Source organism: Aptenodytes forsteri, unplaced genomic scaffold (genome assembly GCF_000699145.1).
Source record: "Aptenodytes forsteri isolate BGI_AS27 unplaced genomic scaffold, ASM69914v1 Scaffold387, whole genome shotgun sequence".
NCBI lineage: Eukaryota > Metazoa > Chordata > Aves > Sphenisciformes > Spheniscidae > Aptenodytes > Aptenodytes forsteri.
The window spans coordinates 121871-145004 of NW_008795368.1; the positions used below are offsets into that span (position 1 = coordinate 121871).

Below are 23134 nucleotides of genomic sequence, written 5' to 3' on the forward strand. Positions count from 1 at the left end.
CTGGCTAGGCCTGATCCCCTGGTTGTCCCGCTCATGCCTTGTGAGCGCCCTCAAGATGAACCGCTCCATAATCTTCCCTGGCACCGAGGTCAGGCTGACAGGCCTGTAGTTCCCCGGATCCTCCTTCCGGCCCTTCTTGTGGATGGGCGTCACATTGGCAAGCCTATCATTTAGGTTGGAAAAGACCCTTAAGATCATCAAGTCCAACAGTAAACCTAACACTGCCAAGTCCACCAGACTGAAAGTATCTGTCTTCACAGCATATTATCTTGTATCAATTAAACAAAAACCCAAACGTTTACCTTCATTTCTCCTTCTTCTACCACTAGCTGCCAATTGGCATCTCCTCCTACATCTTGCAAGGAATATGTCATATGATTTTGTACCATCTCTTCCACCTTTAAAGGAAAAAAAAACAACACATTTAACTCGTTCCTTCCATCTTCTTGGGCAGAGACTATACAGTATTGGAAGCCACAAGTCAGTACTTCAAATCCTGTGCAGGAGCTGAATTTGGACAACAGGTTAAGAACAAGCAGATACTTCTGGCCTTCAGAAACAAAAGCCAAAATCTTGCTTCAACTTCCAACTTCATTCTTTATGGGTACTTACTATCCTTCCTTTGCAGCTCTGAACTGTCAGAACTCACTATTTCTACCTAAGACAGTTTTATTTCAATAGATAGGAACTTACTTCAGGTATCTCGAAATAGAATTACAATGCACTGTAAGATATTCACTGAAGAACATTTAAAAAGCTGAACAAAGGTGGAGGGATAGGAAGACAGACAAGCTCTAAAAAAGTGAATGCGTATCAAAAGTTATATTGGAAGAGCAGTGAAGGAAACAGTCATGTGCAAAGCATGCCTATTCTGTTTCATCGGCATCTTTGCACAGTTGCCAGCTAGAAAAAAAGAACAGAAATGCTTACATTCAGAAAAATTATGACGATACAGAGACTCTACTATTATAAAATACTAAGTTAAAAATTATTTAGCTAGACAGTTGTGTGCTTTTCTTAAAGGCCAAATATTTGATACATTTTTATCAAGCTACATGAATACCTCATTTTTTTATTCCACATAATGTGCATGAAAATGGGTGCTGGGACAGGAAATGGATTTTTATTGTACATCTACAATCTTATTCTTTTTCTTTGGTTCCCCACCCCTTTCGAAATCCCACTCTCCCCCAAATAAAAATAGAAGCAAAAATATAAGGTATCCACTGCTGTGTGGATACTGGAAACACTTTAATAACTTTTTTCCACCCAAAAGGTAGGTGACTACTGAATCTTGTCACAGCAAGTAAGTCCATTCGATTGACACTATTTTCCTGAATTACTAGAAATATCTTTTCTTTTTTAAAAGGAAAAGCACTACAAGCAAAAGTTTGTTGACTGACCAACACAAAGATTAGTCTAAGAAGTGCACAATCACAAGATTAATAGCCTGAACCTGTAAGTGATTTTGCACAACTTACAAAAATATGAAGCCTAGTGTGCATCTGAAATAACATATAAAACATATATTTGAGCAAGTAGTACAACAACTAGAAAGCAAAATGAAAGAATACTTAATGATCTTTTTCTGATATGAGATAGAATTGAAAGATGTTATTTACTTTTAATTTAAAGCAGTAATTTTGTTTGTACTATGTACTCCATGGGCAATACACTTAAGACCAGGAAAAAATAACTGAATCAAGTCAAAATCCTCAAAGTACGACATCAAAATAAAATCCATTGGAGGGAAATTCTAGTTTATCTTATTTTAACTATAGACTTCTCTACAGAAGCAAAAGTTATCAGTCCAGTTTTGGGGGCTTTCTTTTTTTTTTGTTTTGGTTTGGTTTTGAGTTATAATGAACTAAAAACACCCAAAAGATTTGTGTTTCTGCTGTTAGACAGGCCATCTTTTTCCTGCCAGTTACTAGCAGGTTTCCTACAAAAGATTCTTCCGTATTTATTTTTTTTCCAGTGAAATGTCAACAGTACAATTCAAACCAGGTAAGAATGTGGGCTATTTAAATATTCAATTTACTAACTCTAGGTCACACTCCTTTCGGAAACGAATCCTCACCATGCTCCCAACATTTACCTGCAACACCTTCAGGTCCCTATGTTTCTTCTGCCCTAGCTCCTAATCTATTAAGGACAAAGCTAGGTTTTATATGTTTGTTTTGTCTTTTGCTACTTTTTGCTTTATGCTAAATGCAGAGGGATGAGGGGAATAGCAAGGAAAGAAGAGAAGAAGGCATCCTGTCCTGGTTTCCACTCCTGCAGGACTGCAATCTAAACAGTTTCTTACTTCTGCTTCACCAAGGAATTACAGTACCTACAACTGCCTTGTGCATACTACCTGTCCAAACTGTACATAATCTACACACTGTAGATTATGTACATACACACACGTATGTATGTACATACATACACGTAGTATGTACATTATGTACATACTACACACCACGCTGTCTGTCAATGCACCTGTTTCAGAGGCACAGAGTCAAGATTCACAGATTCACAGTCAAGATTCACAGCTTCCTCCCCACTGGGGAGGCCACACTATTACCTCTGGGTTTCTGGCAGGCTATAGGAATGGTCTGCAAAAATACTTGGAATCTGTATGCCATGCCGCCTTGGCCTGAACATTAACTGTGAAGTTCTTCACTTTAAAGGCTCTCCAAACAGCTCAATCTATTTTCAAATCTGACAGTCCTTTTAAAGAAAGTGATCTGCAAAACATCTACAGCGTTTGAAGCCCACAACCTCCCACTCAACTGGCAGAGACAAACTAATGCCCTTCTAGAGGCACACTGAAGAACCAGCTCCCATCAGAATACGTTTATACTTCTCAATCTTAAAAACAAGGCTGCAAGTTTCTACTTGACCTTTTACCAATACCAAAATTCCCTTCGTATGAATGAAGTCTAGAAACAAGCCACATTTATTCAGAATCAAGATATTAGCTTGCCTTTCCACAAGCCAAATCCTCAGCCTGAGGACAGAGGCCAATTTCATATTAATAAGGTCCAGAGCAGGTTGCCACAAAAAGAAGGTGTGCTGCTTTTCTTTTCATGCTCTCAGTTGTCTTTCACCTGCTTGTTCAGTAGCAATGAAGCTCCAGAACAGGTAGACTGACTTGTTGACCTGGCAAAAATTTGTTCTAGGGAAAATATTTGGGGGTGGGGTGTGTGGGGAGAGTAGTTTCCTCTAAGTTAAGAAGATCATCCTTTCTGCAGTAAGTCCATTAACTTGAAACTGCATTCAAAGGCACTCAGTAGTAACTTCTACATAGTATAATCCATGCAGCAGCTGAAAAGAGCAACAACTTGACTCCGGTCCATTTGATCCTGATCCTTAACTCAATTTGCATTGTTGTGATAAGGAACTGGTCAACCTCAGATTTGTTTTTAAATGGTTAGTTTTTCAGCCACACTAGTGCTCTGATACCCAGGTTTATCATATAAATGCACAAATACTATCACAGGCATAAAAGGTGAAAATGAGGAGGCCCGCATATTTTAGCAGCTATGAGTTTCCCTTATATTGAACTGCCCATGTACCCATAGCCTGACAGTCAACCAGTTCCTATCTTTGGAATCAAACTTGCTTTCTATTACTTGATTTCCCCCTTCCTCCCAAACAAAAACAAACTTGAAAAACTAATGTGACTACTGGAGTACCAGTAGATGAGCCTATCAGTTTTGTGCAGTATGATCTGCATACTTTTTCCCTTGCGGTAAGTTCAAATTTCAGAAATTAACTGACTGCAAAAGGTCAAGGCAAGTATTGGGATTTCAGTCCAATAAGCAAGCCCTTAAGTGTTAGGGTCCTGCTTGTAAAGCTGGTAGTAAGGTCTGCAGGTGGTACGATTCCAGGCTCTGTCAATCAAAAGAAAATCCATTCCTTCTATTTGAAAAAACAAGTTGTTTGCAGCGTTAGTTAATAATGTCAAAAAAACTCCAAAATAACAGATCCCAGAAGGAAGCTCCATATTCACAATCACATATGGACCACAGCAGAAGGAAACCAATGGCATGAATGCCACGTCTGAACACCTTTTTTTGAGACTAAAGAGAAAACACAAACTCACATACCTAATTCTACTCTAAACTATGATCTTCAGAGCAAGCACCTAGAGTAATTTTGTACATTACTGGAATGTGTCACTATGACTACACTGACATATTCAGGATGTCAGACTTATTTTCTGAAGGATAAATGAATATATTGAAACTCTTCAGTAAAACTTCTCATACCCCCAATCTTGTTTGTAAACAACATACTTTATGACCTTTCAGTAATGAAACTAGTTGTAGAGGTAAAAATGGTTAATAGTGAACCTTAACATTTAGTATCTTAATGTCATTACAAACAAATGTTAAAGACAAAAATCAAACCTTTGATTTAAAAGCAAGAAAAACTATTCAATTTGAAGCAAAGACCATCTCCAACCCACACAAAACAGGTGTTATTCTACTTTTATTATAATCAGAAATGCAAAATTTTCAAGTTGTAGGCATTTTTATTTAAGCTACTGAATTAAATCCAACATTTTCACAAGATTTGGGCCTCTGCACAAGTGATATGCATGCAAGCAGAATGTAAAAAGACAACCATTTAGTACAGGAATAGAGAACTCCTTTGTCTCAACGTACTAGTTTAAAGCAAGCAGTGATTTATGTAACAAAAAACCCAGGTTCTAGAGAAGAGGATGAAATACAGCAAAGATATGCAACCCCCAGTCTACACATTAATACAGTACCTGGGCGCTGAATCTGTGAACATCATCAGAGGCACTGACTAGATCAATGGAAGACATGGAGGAAGAGCGACTATAGGGCTACCAGAGACAGACAAAGAAAAAACCAAGTAATCAGAACAAAGGCACAACAGAGCATTCAGTACCAACTTGCAAGCACAAGATAATGAAGAAAAGGAAAACAAAAGCACCATAAGCAGCAAGCACAGCAGCGAATGCTGATTTCATGCACCTATTATGTATTATGCTCCCACTGTAGCCCTGAGAGGAGCATAGTGTTTCCAGTAACACCAAAAAAAAGGTCAACTGATCCTGATACAAAAGACTTTTTTTTTTTTTAATAAAATCAATTAAATGAATTTTGGTGAAGGTATCTTAAAAACACTGAGGTTAGCAAGTTGGGATTTTTCCTTTATTATCTAACTGACAAGCTTGATACAAGTCAAGAATATTCTAAATAGATACTCAAATCAGTATTTTTTGAGCCAAGACAGAAAACAGTCCTTCTCCAATTCCAGCTACTTAATCTGAAAATGAGTAAACCATTGAAAGTTACTAGAAACACCTAAAAAAATCTCACCTACCCATACAAAATATTATATAGAAATATCATAGGTCAGCCCATTATTCAGAGGAGATCATGAGAAGTATCTTACCTTTTGGACAAATCGATGAGTTCCCACAGCAGAATATGCATCTCCAGAAGGTAAGGATGTCGGCCAGTGTAATCTGACCTTTTCACTTTGGGACTGCAACAAAATAGGTTTAATTATTAGTAGTCAGCTGCTACTGGATAGACTGTGAAACAGAGTGTGTCATCCTCAATCTACATAGTGGCTACAACTACCAATGCTGTCCATGACAGGCATGAAGCTGTCATCCTGCTGGAATTCTCAGTAAGTGAATGGGCCTGAAGACTGAATTCATCTATACTTCAGAGTGTATTTCTGAGTTAAGGAAAACAGATCAGCAGCATTAAGGATCCATGTAGTAGTACAACAGTCACTCTCTGCTAAAAGATCCCAACATAGGTAAACTCTGTTGGGTACTATATGAAAAAGAAAGTTAATTCTTAACCAAGTCATTGTATTCACTGTATTCATAAGCCTCAACATTTTTAAGACAAAGGATGCACCACTTTGTTATTCCCTCTCATTTTATATACTGCTATACGTTCTCATATTCTGTGTATTTCCTCACATACATCTTATCCCTTTCTGATCCTTGTCACTGAAGTGTATTCAAGAAATGAGTCAGAGAAGTAGCCAGAGCCTACAGAATTCTTAAATAAAAACAAACACCATTAGAACTATGTCTTTCCTATCTCACATACTGCTAGAGTCAAAAGAAACTTCAGAGCAATGATTAGGTTTTGAGAAAACAACTGCAGCGTTTGATATTCTTATTTGCACAGGGCATCAGTTACATACAGGTAAGTTTTATACAGGACGCTTATTTAGGAATTAGAAACTAGACACATTCAATTAGCTTAACACTTACACTATCCTTTTGTAAGTAAGCTGTGAAGTCACTTTCTCAAAATTACTGTTAAGTAACAGTTTTTAACTGTAAAAATATTAAGTGAATTCCCATTATCAGTATCAGAATAAAATATCTTTAGCTTCAGGAGATGTACCCCAGGACTGAGTTTACGTCACAGAAGTCTCCCATGATGTGCCCATCACTAAGACATTTTTCAAGTATCAATACCTGTTCCTCCATTTTATCCTGTCTATCAAGAGCAGCTTCAACAGCATCAAAGAATTCTTCTTCATTAATCAGACTATTAGGACCCTCCTAGAGCATAAGAAATAAAAGTAGTTCAAAATCTTGGAGACACGAGAGTTCCACTTAAGTTTAATATTAGAAATACATATTTATATATTATGCATATACCTGATGGAAGCAAATTTCTTCTATAGACCTCAAATATTTTCACCAATATTCTTAGGATTACAATTCCTCTGAAAACTTGTTAAAGGAAGTTACTCCCTCTAACTACAATTTAGGAATAGTTGTATAAAGAAGGAAAAAACCAGGAAACTGAGTAACAGTGTCAATACGCTTTGACATCAGATTTAGGTTTTAATTAACATGTATATTCTCTTAAAAATGTTCCCAGTGTGTCAGTAAAGTACACATATTAACATAATTGTGTAGTTAGACTCCTTCCAAGTATTCCAGTGCCTTAGGGCGGATTTCAGGTATGTGCTCAAAAAATAACAAGAGAAGACAAAATTCTGGGGATCTCTATTGAAAATTCTTGGAAAGAACAGTTTAACAGTAAACAGCAGGTAAAGTTGAGTCAACTATTAAAAACTTGAGTCTACTAAGTAAAATGGTAATTTCAGAAAATTAGGTTTACTGCTTTTACTGTATTGTAAAACAAGCTGGTCCAGCAAATTTCAAAAAAATACTTTACAACAGGGATATCTGGGAGAAGCAGCTGGGTTCATAACCAGATAGACAAAGTCCAACTTCCTATCCATCTCTTTCTTTTACAGTGTATGCCTCAGTCACAACAGAGAACCTAAGCTCAAGTATCTTTTAAACATCTCAACACATTAGTACTATTTCTCAGGCTATGATTTGTAAATAGAAACGTGTTTGATTAATGTACATGAAAGGGTCAAGTTCTTAAAAATTATGCAAACTGCATTATAGGTGCATTAGCTTACATTATTTTTCAGAAGGTGGTTTAAACATCTTAGAATTTGACTAAATTTCTCACTGAGGAGGAAGCTGCTGAAATATGCAATTTAGCAGATGAAAGGAACCTAAAATCACTGAATTTGTCAACACGAAATTTCAAGTGGCAGTGACAAGTTAAAAATCAATTCAAGTTAAACTTCAGATTCTAGGACTGCCTCTGCAGTCAGGGTTTACATATCTATACAGCTGAACCATTAGAAAGGGAAAGTACAAAACTATTGCATATAAGCAGTATCAAATGTACAAGAAAAATAATCAAAAATCAGCAGAAATATCTTCAAACAAAATGCTTTTGACAAAAGCAGAACATGGAAGCCCGAGGTGAAGATAGACTTTCATTCTCAAAAAACAAAGGACTGAGATTCTTCATCCAGTTTCAGCTTCCAAAGTGGAAAAACAGAAGTGGCGTGAACACACTTGCACAAACCAAATACCTCGATTTACACGTCCCTTTCCCCCCTTTGAGAAACAAACCAATCTTTAAAAGTAATAGTGTTTTTAAAAATTTCAAAAGCAGGATTTGTACCTCGTAGTCTGGCCCTCCAAAGTGGGACTTTTTCTTCAGTTCTGTCACAGCATTTTTGTATGCTTCTTCAATTCTTCTCCTTTTCTCTATCTCCTGTAAAATTACATGATCATTTGATGCAGTGAGAATGAACTGACTGATAATAGTCAACATGCCAATAAATGGAATGACCAGTATAGTTTTTTCCAAGTAACAATTGCAAAGCTGCTGATTTTCTGAATTTATTTGCATGCATTGTATGTGCCCATATACATGCACATATAATACAAAGCTTGGGGAACTAGCTACCTTGAGGATACCTTCTTTAATTCATGTGGAAGAAACTAGATCAGCAAGCAAAAACTGGTATCTAGTTTAAGCACAGCTATTCATGGTTCATTGAGGGTCAGACTTTGTATCTGACTGTTTATATAAACCTCCTTGACACAGGTGCTTGGGCAGTGATGACAAAAGGTGAAAAGTAAGACTAGTAAAAAGCTAACTTCTTGAATGTGACGAGATACTAATGAGTCACAGCCACATCCTGGCATAGGATGAACGTGATTCATTTTGTGAACTTCATACAGAGACTAACAACTCAACATCATTTTCCCGTAATAGGTGTGTGACTGTACTAGAGTCACTGATGATGTCCATACCATTGTCTATTTTGAATAAAAAAGTAGTAATGCCAGAATCAGATTAAGTCTAATATTTCCTCTGCAAATTCTACATACTGCTAGATATTCTCAGTGAAAAAGCTATGAACACTTCTGAAATTCTTGCAGAGTTCAGCTTTAATATGCAAGATGTTTCTCTGTCCCCTTTCAGAATCACTTCAGGTGGAAGTAAGTTAAGTTTTACACCACACACATCTTCTTGCAGATGTAATTATTCAGCAATCCAATTTGAACTTTAAAGGTAAGATAAAGATAAGAACTTTAAAGTGGAAAACCCTTAAGCAATACTGAAAGGCTGAGTTTACCAACTGGGAATTTGGTGGTAACATTCACTCTGGAATACATTTTCCAGTTTCTAAAGAAAAGTTTGAAAAGCAAAACAGCAGTTTTGATGTAAAACAAAGTAGTATAGTTTTCCTCAGGAAAATTCTTAGGAAAAAAAGCAGCACTTAGATGAAGACAGTATTGTCTTTACCTGTGAACATAGGCTTTTCCCTTCTGAAACTATCACAAAGAGACAATAACTGCTAATACGTAAGTTTCACAAAATTTTGCACATTTATCTTTTTTGAAAGTAACTGGAGAGTCCTGAAGATGCATAAAGCATGACTTGAGTGTAAGTCATTGAGAGAAAGCATAGAAGTTTTAGCAGAACACTTGGAATGAAAAACAAAAAAACCCAAAACACAACTCCTCCTCCCGCTCGCCCCAAATCCCCACACTTTCTGTACTTCAATCTGCAAATTAGTGATAATTCACATGTCAAAAGACAACTCCAAATCTGCCATCTTCTCTTGGCAACAAAAGTAAATAAGGCAGAAATTGGGAAACTGACTGCACAGCAGAAAAATTACTGGTGTATTAAAACTCTGTAAAATTTAATGAAACATTTAAGTTACAGTTGTAAAAGATGAACAGAATAAGCTACCTAAACATGTTAATCTTAAGGTAAAATTGAATGTTCAGAAGATAAGTTTGCTCGTTAATAACAATTAGTAAGACCAAAGGAAACAAGAACAGAAAAATGTTGCTGTACTCAAGACAACAAGAGAAGCATCATCACAAGGATTTTGTTGCAAATAAAACAATGGACCAAATACTAGAGATCAAAGCCTTTCCTTGTTTATCCATTTTAAGAAAAGTCTATTTTAAAATACATTCAAGATGCTCATACTGAAAAATATACTGCACTGAAAAAATAAAAAGTCAAGCTCAAGATCTTAACAGCTAAGAGTAAAAGTTGAAATCAAAGCTGTAACTACAGTTACCTCTAGATAACATTACATGGTTTTGTATTAATTTTATTCTGGCCATCTGACTGTTTTGGTAACAGAAAGAAAACTGAATATAGAATTCTAAAATTACAAACCTTAAGTGCATTATTTTAGCAGTCTCCTTAAAAATTAAAAGATGTTTTTATAATAATTTCTTGTTTTCGAAAGTTTAGAAATAGTTTCCAACCTTCAGAATGTAACTTAAAACCCTTTCTTTTATTTTATAAAAAGGGGGTTATAGAGAAAGATACTCACTTCATAACACTGTACTCATCTCTAGTAAAATTGTAGTCACCTCCAGATTCAACAAACAAATTCTACTGAACTTGAGCTTTTTTAATATGAGAAATTTTTTAGAACAGCTATAATTTTGAAACATATTTGCTTCAAGTTCAGCAGACATAAATCTATCTTGCATCTTTAGGCTAAGCTAGCCCTCTACAAGATGGAGGCTGTATAATTCTGTGAGGTAGCAGGACTCTTACTAGTCACCTTTGTGTGTGGCTGGTAAGTAAAAGGCAGTTCTGAAACTAGCAGAGTGAGGAGGCTGGAGAGGAAAGGAGAGTAAGCTGGATTACAGTGGCACGTATACTACTTGTAAAACACTCATTGGTTTTAGCCACTGACAGAGATCTTATTCTTCCTGTGACAAACCTGCACAGCGCAGAGCCAGCGGCATGAAACTGCTGATACACGAAGGACAAACTTGATGCTGCCTCTTTCAACTCTGCTAGATGTTCTTTCACAGGCACCGGACAGACTTTTAAGAGCTCTAAAACCCTTCCAGCTAGAACATAAACACAAACAGCTGCCTAATTTAATGTAATTTTGCCCTCTAATTTCTCTTAGAGAAGGTATTCTGAGCTTTATCATCTCATATTTACTTCCTTTTCAGAGCAGTTTACACATCTATCCAAGAAAACCAGAAGTACAAAGATCAACACCATTCTCCTCCCACATCTATTTATCAGATGACAGAGCAATGTTTTTTGCTCAGGCCCATAGTTACAGAAGATACTCTTATAAAGCCATGTTTAATCACTACAACAAGAGAAAAGAAAAACAAAAGCAGCTCTACAACTGAAGTGGAATAGTGTTAGCAGAGGTCTGAATACAGTCAACTGCTGTCTTTAAGGGTGTAGATATCAAGGGGCTGGTCATGGGGGACTGCACGGGTGGCCTCTGTGGGAGGAGGCCAGGGACTGCCCCAAGTAAGACAGAGGTGGTTCTAACCAGCTCCAAAACAGACCCACTGCAGGACACAGCTGAGCCCACCCACCACGTGTGTGGCACCTCTCTGAAAATGTATTTAAGAGCAAAAAACACCCCAGGGAAAGAGGAAGGGGGAACAAAAAGTGAGAAACAGAGGAGATGCCAAGGCAGAAGAGGAGGAGCAGCTGCTCCAGGGCAGAGAACATATCCACGCTGCAGCCCATGGAGGACCCCACACCACAGCAGAGGGATATTTCCTGAAGGAATCATGCCCTGTGGAGGACCCACACTGCAGCACATTTTTCCCAGAGGACTGCCGCCCGTGGAGAGGACCTGTGCTGGAGCAGGGAAAAAGTGTGAGGAGGAAGGAGTGGCAGAGATTAAGAGTTTTGGACTGTCTGCAACCCTCCATTCGTCACCTCACGCTGCTTGGGGCTAGCAAGCAGCAGGTTGAGGGGCCTGCAGTGAAGGAGTGAAGTTGAGCTTGGGAAATGGGGGAAGAAAGCTCTAGTGTTTGTCTTTTTGTTTCCCATTAACTGGATCTACTTTATACCAGCAACAAGTTGATTTTCCCCAAGTCAAGAACGTTCTGTCATGACAAGAACAAGCAATCTCCCTGTCTTTCTCTTGACCCCTGAGCCTTCTCATCCTGTTTTTCCCCCTAGTCCTGGGTGGATGGGTGGTAAGCAGCTGGGTGGACATTTGGCTATTAGCCAAGGCTAGCCCACCACAATTCTATATTATTTAATTAAATAAAAATCTCCTCTTCGAAAAGGCTAGCAATTAGAGGAATACAAATAAAAAGTAATTATTTTGTATTAGAATTACTTTACCATGAGTGTGCTGTAAACCCCAGAAAATTTCATTGGCAAATGTGACTTTAAAAAAAGATGCAAGTCTACCAAAGCAAAGCAACTTAAAACCTCCAAGTTTTTAGAAACTTTTGCTATTTTAATTTCTGGAAAAACAAGTCCAAATAAGCTTGTGACCCCCTTTAAAATGTATTTACTCATGCTGTGTGAGGCATCAGTCACATGAGACTCAAAGTGAAATTTAGGTTTGAATTTGTTAACCACTGGCAGCTAAAAACAAGTGCTTTAAAGTTAGTCCACACAGGAAGGAAAAAAGTGACCAATAACTAATCTGAACAAATTCAAATGCTATATTAACATATTATTCTGTATTAACATATACTAACCTAGGGACAAGAAAAGTTCGCTTCATCCATGCTTTAAGCAAAGTCTGATCAACAAGAGTGAACTGTGTTTGCTCAGCCTGGAGAACAGGCAGCTTTTGTGGTGGGACCTAATAGTAGCCTTCCAATACCTCCAAGAAAGTCATAAAGAAACTGAGCTAGACTCTTCACAGCAGTCTATAGTAGAAGGATGAAAAACAATAGGCAGATCCTGGAATAGTAACAACAGTTGAGCAGCAGAACAGGCTGCCCAGAAAAGCTGTGCAGTCTCCAGCCTTGGAGACTTGAAACCAGACATGATAAAGCCCTGAACAACCTGGTCTGATCTCAAACTGTCCGTCCTTTAAGCAGGAGGTTGGAGAGAGAGACCTCTTGAGGTCTCTAGTCCAACCTAAATTACCCTATGATTCTATGAACAAGCTTCAAGTCTTGGCTCTACTGTAATTCCTCCAACTACTTAGATGAAGCAGTAACAAATTAAGTGTTGACAGAAGTCACAATACAGTTAGACAGGGCCAGGACAGACAAAGACGACCCAGGAGACAGGGGCAAGGATTCAAACATGGATGTATTTTGTCCAAATGCGTTCATTCTTTGAATCGTGTACCACTAAAACATATGGAGTAAGATTTGAAGTGTGATATACACCACAAGGAAACACATTAAATGAAAATCAAGAGACAACAACAGCTAGAGGACTGCACAGGACACCAGCCAGTGATGGCAGGATTCTAGAAATCAAAGCCTGAAGTACAACCTAGCCATGCCTCCAGCACATCTCATGAGAGAAGACACTGCTCCTTTCGAGTTGCTATAGTGGTTGAGCAGGCTTAGCATGAACTATCGCTGCCATTAGAATAACAGATATTTAATACAACGCACCTAAAACATTTAACCAATTAGTATAAAACACGACAATCTCTTCAATCTCCTAAAGGAAAGTGAAATAATTGTATCTTAAAGAGACATTTAAAGTTAGAACTGGTTGTTTTCGGTATTGTCACCATCTCTTATCACAATTAAAACATTTCAGAGATTTGCACATCATTTTGCAAGCGTGGATAATTAGGTCTCTTTTTAGAAGGCTGCAAGCAATACACTTATTACTACAGAATACTGCCAGGTTCTCTGTAGATACAAAAAAATAGAGGAATACTATCTGAACAAGGGCTAGGAAAAGAGACTATGATGGATATTGCTACTATATCACCAGTCAGGATGAGGCTTTAACATTTTATAGGAGTAATACTGAAAGCACCTAAAATTAATCAATGCTGTACATAAAAAAAAAGCAACACCTGGAATAAAAAAGTTAACAACATCTCATTTAAAATTTCAATTTCAAGCTAAAGAAACTTTTTTTTTCAACAAAAGTAAGATGATCTTACCTTATCTAGCCTTTTTTGCCAGCTTTCTTCACGTTTTACCATAAGTTCAATACAATGAGAGAGTGTAGCAAGGATTCCAGCAGTAGTTGCCTTGAAAGTTATAGCTTCTCCTTTAAAGTCTATGCCATTAATTCCTTTGGGTGTCACATGCGGAAACACTAAAAACAAACATGAATCATTCACTGATAGCTGCCTTTAACTCAAACAAGTATTTCACATGTATGGTTATATTACAACTGTTTGATGAAAACAGACTGCCTAGAAAGTTAATTTAAAAATAAAAATCGAAAGTGCTAATAATTCTCAGCTATCCACAGGATAAGGAAAGAGATTCCAAAGGAGGAACACATCCCTTCAGCTTCATCTTGCTATACTGTATTTCAACTCTGCTTGTAATGCTGTTATTACTCTGCACTCTGCAAATCATGTGGGTGGAGGGAGTGGTAATACTTTGTAACAATAGCAGGTTGACAGCTTGAAGTGGGGCCTAATTAACACAGAGCAACCTTAAAACATATCTGATACAGCACTAAGAACGGAACAATTTCAAAATGCAATCAAACCCAAAACGTAACATTCAAGGTTGCTTTAAGCAGGTAATTATAGATTTAAAAACCGCAAAGTAAAAAGGTATGATATAAGATAAAAGTATCACATGTGTTGAATTATCCAAGTACTGTGGGTTTTGCAGTTCCAACAACTACTTCATGCTGTCAACCAAGCCATCTGTTGCTAAGGCTATTTAAACAAGTCACTTAAAATGTGTGACAAAAAAAGTACCTATTATATGTCAAACTCATATGTAGGTTGACATAATAACAAATCAAACACTACACATTAATGTCAGAAAATATTAGAAAGCAGAAGTAACACCCATGTTGAAGGTGACTGAGCCCAGCAAGTTAAAGTAACTCCTGCTATGCCATAGGGCAAGCTAATGACTTATCACCTAGCTGGATATCACCACCATACCCCCCCCCCCTTTGTGTAAGTTTATTCAGTATCTGTCTGCAAGGGCAAAGTAGAGCTTTCAAACAGTTCAGTTCTTGTAGGGAAGAGAAATGCAATTGCTGTTTCCTAATGGTAGAGCACAGTATCTACGCTTCAGGAACAGAAAGCAGTTGTCACATGGTCTTAAGCAATTGTTTAAGTCTCTAGAGGTTTTATACACCCTCCTTTCAGAAGGAATCAAACTATTTTTCAAACAGATGACTACACACTACTTCAAATATCTCAATAAGCATACATACTATGGTAGAACACAGCTTATTTTTTGTTTCATGTTAATCAAGAATAATCCCTAAAAGGTAAAGATGACAGGGGCTGGAGAAAAATGGAAAGAGAAAGAAAAATCTGTTTCAGAAACAATAATGAGGAGAGCAGCTCTCCCTCCCCCTAACAGCTGCAGAGGGAACATGGAGGAGGCTGAGACTGAAAGTGGTGTAAGCTGGCAAGGAGGCGATGCAGCGGATTCACTGAGAATAATGAAAATTACACAAGAGCTTCACCCATAACACTTCATGACTGAAAAACACAGCTTATACTAATAATTTGTCATGTTGGTGTAGACTGTTCGTGTTCATGTGCAGGCTTACCAGCACAGCTATAATGCTTATAGATGTGATTTTTCTCTCAATTATGCAACATGCTAAAGAAACTACCACTGGCTGCAACAGTATGAAAGAATTTCAGAAATCTCTATGGTAGATTATAAGGGAGATACAGCAACACAGCCTCATTCCCTGGAAAAAAGCCAGCTTTTGTTCCTGGATATCTTTAAGTCTCAGCTACATACAGCTCATTAATACTTCCATACAGTTTCAGTCATCATATAGTCTAAGTCATTTCTTAATGACTAATCTCAAAGTAGCAGTGATACATGCAGAGCTTGCAGTTTTAAAGTCAGTGTCCATAGTTCCTTTCAGCCGTTATAATTCTGGCAAAACTGAACTTGTTGCAGAAAGATGCAAAACCTGCTTCTTTGAAGAGATGGTCACTCAAGAGGTTCCTTACAATGGATGGGAGTATTTTGGTTCATTCCTAATCACAGGAGACATTTGTCTTCCCAGAACATTTCAGAAGATGACCTCAAGCCCCATCTCACTAACAGTTGAGCTTCAGCACATTAGAAGTATTTGTCAGGAGATTTTCTATTTGGAGAGCCCAAATATCTTTCCTATTCCTTTTTTATGCTTTTTTTCATGTCAGCTACAAGACTGTGTTTCAAAATGATACCTGGCATCAGGAGATCAATATGGTTCAAAGCAAAGGCTAACAGGAAAGTGTTCTTACCATTGCAACTGCTCTTCCAGGTTGGTGATCAAACTGCATGCAGCCAACTGAAAAAAGCAGCAGGATGATTTTTCTCCTACTTTAACTTCAACATCTTCCAAGTAGTTCCTTTTTAATTATCCTGTCTCTTAAGCATTTTGCTTTATTCCTGATTTGTTTTCTCTTGCTTTTCATATAAAGGATTCTTCATACCATGCTTTAGCCTTCAATAGCTTTTTAGCCCTTCTCTCCTACACCTCTATGTCTGTTAGGAAAGGTCAGTTTTCCCTTCTTGTTCCTAAGATTCTGCTTGTAACAGTTTCCCAGATGTCCCAAACATCACCTGTTTGATCAAATCTGTTTTCCAGTGAAACAGAAAATTATTTTAAAGACAGTAAGTAGAAAGAAGTTCCTTTATCTTTTCCATTTTATGCCACCTTTGTATCTTATGTCACTAAACTAATTCTAAGTGAAAAAGAAACATTTGGTTGCATGACCCGTTTATTCATGCCTACTGTTGTTGATCTTCTGTAGATAGCAGCAGGATCAGTATGATTAGTTTTCCTCTAAGAACAACCCCATTATTTCAGCAGTATGTTGGTGAATATTCTTCCTCCATTCAAGCACAAAAATCCAGCAAAAATCCACTGTTTTACATCAAATTTCTCTCCTTCAGCCTCTGTACCATTTCCATCTTTATAGTTCCAGTACAAAAACACCTTCTGTCTTCAAAGTGGGTTTTGCCTGCTCTTCCTATTCTTATGTAATTTAAATCCAAATACACTCATTTTCCTAAGTGGATGGATGGGAACACTTGCTAACCAAGATTCTACATTCTTAGAATATAAAATCCCAATGGATAAATATGCATCAGCCAGATGCTCCCTTTGTGTTTTATACAAATGATCATTGTTTCAGTTACCAGATTTTTTAATTGGAAAGTGACCAATAAATTTAAATACCTTCACAGTACTCTTCCTAGCTCTTCACTCAAAGATCCTAGAGAGCAAAGAAAAGAAAAAGCTTCCCTATCCAAAACGTCTTCTTCAGAGTAGTACACAAATCTCTACAGTCGTGTTAACTTTCTCCTCCCACCCAGGAAAGGTGCAGAAGGGAACAAATTTCAAAAGACAATGTGAATATGGTCCCTTAAGTCAGTCTTTAATCTAATTATTTGAGCATTAGATTGGTGCACTAGTGGTTTGAACAGTAGGCTCAAACACTCCTTCTTATCATAGCAGGCTAAATAAGACGTTGAACACATGCTTCTTACTTCCTGGAGCACTGACTGCAGAACAGCCCCAACAAACAGGCAACCACTTCTCAGCTACAGTTAAAAAGATTGTTCCAGTCCTTCCAGGACTGGATAGAGACTTCAAGAAGGGAACCTGAAATTTGAGAAACCAAAGAATCTTAACAGCTGCTCTGAGGCAAAGCTTTAGAAAAGGGCGAAGCTGAGGATAAATCTTTCATTATCAGTTAGTCTGAGTAGTTTTCTGCCCAATATGTGGGCATGGCTGTCTCAACCTGAGACACCTAATTCCCTACTGCATCACTTACGACTTACGATTCCACTTTAGGGCAGAGACTAATTTTTCATTTCTAATCAAGCTTTGCAGCACTCAGCTACTAAATATTTAATGAATTTAGCCCTTAGAAATCAAACCAAGGCACAAAAAACCTAAAATGAAGATAAAGCTTTTCATAGAAATAATTGACAGAAAGTAAATTTAATGGAATCGGGAATCATAACAACTGGAATTAGAAGTTCTGCAAAAAGTAAGGGGTTGCAGAAATTATTCTCTGTAGTGAGCTATAGTAAGTGAGTTTATATACAGGTACCCATAATATACAGCAATTTCTTAGCATGTTAAGTTCCCAAAGACTCGATACAGAACTTTTTACAAGAGGAATATGGATATCACTTCAAATTCCTGTTAAACAGGTGATGAAAAAAATGAAGTGACTTACTTTGCATTTAAGTATTTTAAGATGACCAGATGTACTAAAAATAGAGACTTTCCTAATGACATTCCCCATATTGTATGTGTATATATAGCAGATATAACAGAAGAACGTAGATATGAAGAAATGTTCTAAAGGTAAATTAAGCTGAAACTCCTACATGATCCTACAAAAATTAAGTTTGACAGAGATATCTCTTTCAAAATGAATCGTGCAGTAAAATTAAATTCTCACTTAACATTTTTTAAAGAAGGCTTTTTCAGTTTTCTGAAATTTGTTCTGACTTAACAGTCCTCAAAAAAATGTACACTTTTATATACACAATAGGGTTAGTGGAACTGCACACTTGCTTACAGGTGAGAGTTGCAAGCTTGCTTATCTTTGGTGATAAGAGGCAAGAAAGATTTATTCAAAACTTCAGTTATATGCTACTTAACCTCTGAAATCAGCATTATGATTAATCCTCAGCAGAGCAAGCACTTTATATAATTGAAAAAATCTACTCATATGATGAATTCTGGAAGTATGCCGAAAGCTCCTTCTAATTCCTTTCCTCTTTCCTTGTAACATACTCTAGAAAGAGCACTTAAATACAGCAAGGAAAGATGTAACACATGGGGACAATAGCCAATTAAAAAGAAAACAGAACACACAGAAAAGGCTCATTTTGCCCATATATTTTCCAGGTTCTTGATGAAAGTGTTTACATTTCTAAAAACACTTTTGGTGAGTATTTCTTCAGGAGATTCCATCAGATTTGAAACTGGAGGTAGTGCAACTTCAAAGTTTTGTGAATCGAAGTCTCAGAAATACCTTAGGACTAACTGAATTGTCAACATCTAGAGAATGTAAACACTAAACTATTTCAGTCAGAAAACAAGAGAAAGTCTAAGAAGAATGCAAATAGATTTTAAATGCATACAGAACTTCTGCCAGGCCAGAAGCATCAGATTTCTAGAACAACAAGACTTGCACGAGTTCTTCACGTTTACTGCATGGATGCAGTGAGTACAATAACTAGATCATTTAAAAATAAAAATCAGAATTCTGTTCATCATAACCATGGAAAAATACAGTAAGAAAGTGCTAAAATTATGATGAGTGAGAATCAGTAACAATGTTGACTTAACCATTACGTAGCCATAGAACCTGGAAAAACCATACTGGGACATACCTAACTGGAAAAGCATTGTGCTCCACCACACTCCTAAAGCAGGTAACATTTGCAAGAAAAACTGTAATTACCTGTTATAAATCTCAGTTCCCAATATCTGAATGATGCAGCTGTTTCAACAGAATTTTGTAGTGAAAATGGCTTTGGACACAGAATAGGAAATTCCAGCTTGACAAGCTTGCGTTAATATTTGTGTGAATTAAGAATAACTCAGAGAATCATGAAAAGCAGCTAATAAATAACCTAACAACTTCCTGTCACATACATTTAAATAACTATTCTTGACATTTTCTGCTTAGAAAAGAGCATAAATACCTGTCTTGTATCAGGCTTATCATCATACCATTCATACGAATTTTCAGTGAAAAGGTTGGGACACACTTACGTTTCTCCTTACTGCTGTTACTGTTATGTAAAAAATCCCCATCAGAACGCATTGTAGGGAAATCATCTTCATCATCTTCTACCACTGCATTTGAGAGAGAGTGTGTTATGTGAGTGAGAAAGCTTTTCCAATTCTTTCGTGTGCAAAGAAGAGTTAAGAGTATCTTCATGCCTAAACAGCATTTAAGATTTTTTCCTATAACAAGTCATGAACCCCTCTTTTTTTTTTTTTTTTTGACCTGAGACCACTATCAACATTACTTCAGAAACCATCAGGAGACTAACATTTGCTCAGTGTTGAAATTTAGCACTCGATTCTATGGTAAGAACATTATTTTGGTGTTACAACTGGATAAGCAGGGAGCCACGATTCAGCAACTATCTACTCTTCTACATTAGAAAGTTTGCAAAGAAGTGGAATTGTACTTACCTACCGTTTTCTTACTATGAAAAGTTTCAGGCTGCCACAACAAACCCAGGGATGAATATAAATGGCTCAGGAGAGTGCATGGATGTCATAAGCTGTGCTCTGAGAAGAGCAATTAAAAGATCCGTAGACACCCACCCCCGAGTCTACTAGGGCCTCAAGTGTGCACCCAGTGCTCTAGTTCCAGCCAATACATCTCAGAAGCATTCATTATGGCAGCACCTTTGCCTTTTTTAAAGAACGTATTGTTTTTATCAAAACTACTATCCTATTGCTTTTTCAAAATAAAAGTTAAGAGACATAGCAACAAACTAACTTGATTTTATCTTATGGGAGTAAACAATTATTGTTCTATAACATCAAATGCTTAAAAGAGCGTTTCTTTTGCACAGCTGACAGCTATAGGTTAATATTAAGTTAAGCAGATATTTATGGGAATCCCGACTTCTGAAGTGAAAATACTTAACACTCTTTATGCAGAAATATCTATGAATTGATCCCTACAAAAAAGAGTAAATTTAAGACACATATTTTATTTATATGGCATCAAATGCTATAGTAACTATTTGAAGTTACACTATTACTGTGTAAAAAGCTAACTTCTATGGAGATAAGAGTTTTCAGTTACAGTTTTACCTTTATCCCTCTGGAGTTCATCTTTGGAAACTGCATCTGCACAGGCATCAAAGTATTTCTGTAAAGTATCAACTTGTCTACACAAGATGTCTCTAAAGGTTTCCATTTCTGCAAGCTTCTCACGTAAGCTATGGCCCTTCTGAAAATACAAGAGAAAAAAGCCTGAAATGCTTCTACATACTCAGCAATAGTTCAATGCATAAATAAAAAAAGACATGGATTTCTGCAGCTATGAAGAACAAATTCAAGTACACTGAGGACATTTTAGATATCAGCAGCTATGAAATACTGTTAATGTCAGAAGAGTGAGTCCAGAGGAGGGCCACAAAGATGATCAGAGGGCTGGAGGACCTCTCCTATGAAGACAGGCTGAGAGGGTTGGGGTTGTTCAGCCTGGAGAAGAGAAGACTCTGGGGAGACCTTATAGCAGCCTTCCAGTACCTGAAGGGTGCTTACAAGAAAGCTGGAGAGGGACTTTTTACAAAGGCATGTAGTGATAGGACAAGGGGTAATGGCTTTAAACTGAAGGAGGGTAGATTTAGATTAGATATAAGGAAGAAATTCTTCACTATGAGGGTGGTGAGGCACTGGAACAGGTTGCCCAGAGAAGTTGTGGATGCCCCATCCCTGGGAGTGTTCAAGGCCAGGTTGGATGGGGCTTTGAGCAACCTGGTCTAGTGGAAGGTGTCCCTGCCCATGGCAGGGGGGTTGGAACTAAATGATCTTTAAGGTCCCTCCCAACCCAAACCATTCTATGACTCCATGAATGTAAGAAACTGTAACAAATGTTCCTTACTCATTTTGTCCACTGGTCTCAATTTTTCCTCTTGACTGCATCTGATACTTTAGGGCATCCAACAAAAGCTTATTAAAAATGCGATCTTGCATGCTACCAACTTTATGCCTATTTGCCTGAAAACAGTCAGCTCTAGTTTAAGATCTTTGTTCCAATCTTTACTGCCTTTTCTTGTGTTGCTCCTCTTCTGCTCTCCCAGAAGTACAGCCCACCCAAGTTCATATGTTAAATATTTATGCTCATGAGATAAAGCAAGCCATCATTTGTCAATCAATATTAATCAAACTTATTAAGTCACAGAATCAGCATTCCTTTTCATTTACAGGCCCTGATATTCTGAGGACTAAACTAGGAAAGGTTAATAAATGCTCCCACAGGTTTGATTTTCTTGCCATTGGAAGATGACACCACAGTCTAAAAGGGACAACTGCACAGAGGCACAAGACAGCTTCCTGTATGATCTGTTCATCATCACATGATGAATTACTAACACTTACGGTAAACCAAAAATCTTGTATTTTTTCTATAGTTGTGTGAATTAATCTTCAAATAAGTTATTTCTTTTCCAGTTGTGCGTTATTTACGCACCAATACTAAGAAAAATTTATTCACTAACCTTGAACGAAGAGGTGGATGTTGCAGAGTATCCACTTGCTCCAGAAACAAGAGACACCATGGAGCCATGGCGTCGTAAACTTGACTCTGATCCATAGCCAGATTCAGTCTAAAAAACAAACCACACACAAAACTAGAGTGCTGAGGCTTTTAATAAAAAAGAAATCATAAAAGCAAGATTAATGTCATTTCCTCTGAAACCAGTCCATTTGTTTCTTGCCAGGAAGCAGCAGGGGCTTAACAACTCAAATTGTGCCTGCATATTTAAGACATTGATGCAGCATCTGTAAAGTTACTATGAATCTATTTTTTGTTATCATAATGATCTGTAAAAAATTAGTTATCTACAACCTATTATGTGCCCCCAAAAGAACAAGGCAACATATATTTAAGGGTTCAAAAAGGGGACAATGTTCCATTATCTTTGTTTATGTAATCCCTACCAAGCAATTTTCACATAGCATTAAAAAACCTATAGTACTCTACAATTAATCAGGGGACTAACGTGGTTCAGTTTGAAGACAGTCAGCCTCAGTCAATCCTTCCAATCATTCAAATAGTGTGCCATTTTATTTTTAAAAGCAACAAAATAGACATCATAGAAAAAACAGACAATTGCTGCTCTCAAGTCTTTTTTTTTTGCTTGTTCCAGGCTTCTTTAGCAAAATTCTTTATACTAGACTAAAATTATTTTTTTACAAAGAACAAAAGTCTACATAAAACAAGGTGAGATACTAAAAGCAAGAGGCAGAAGACAATAATAGCAACTAATTAAATAATGAAGAATAAACCCCCCCCCTTGATTAAAGTAACATTAAAAAGATCTAAAAATATCAAGTTTGACAAATTTCCTCACAAATCAAACAGAAGCAGATACTGAGGAACTGGAAAAAAAAAATTTCCTTAAACGTTAATGTAAATGGCCTGTGCATGGCAAAGGAGAAGAAAAACCCTGAAAGAGAATGTAAGAAATAAACAGATGGTTCAGAGTAATATTTGAAATACTGTTAATAGATGTGTTTGATCAAGTAGATAGTGACAACATTGTGAAGGACTTTTGACAGAAATAAAATCTGCAGTAGCATAGAAATTCAGATGGGGCAGAGAGAAGGGGGGAGAAAACAAATGATATAGAACA

General features: G+C 37.1%; 1 protein-coding gene across 1 annotated transcript in view; it reads right to left on the reverse strand.

The window, feature by feature from the left end:
- COL4A3BP (collagen type IV alpha 3 binding protein) overlaps positions 1–23134 on the reverse strand; it is a 94446-nt gene that overhangs the window by 10980 nt on the left and 60332 nt on the right. The window contains exons 4-12 of the mRNA XM_009280307.1: positions 21998–22105; positions 20586–20724; positions 19524–19607; positions 13729–13886; positions 8001–8093; positions 6473–6559; positions 5419–5511; positions 4766–4843; positions 303–398 (exon numbers count right to left, since the gene is read on the reverse strand). Of these exons, the coding sequence (XP_009278582.1) occupies positions 303–398; positions 4766–4843; positions 5419–5511; positions 6473–6559; positions 8001–8093; positions 13729–13886; positions 19524–19607; positions 20586–20724; positions 21998–22105 (936 nt within the window). The remainder of the gene's footprint in view (positions 1–302; positions 399–4765; positions 4844–5418; positions 5512–6472; positions 6560–8000; positions 8094–13728; positions 13887–19523; positions 19608–20585; positions 20725–21997; positions 22106–23134) is intronic.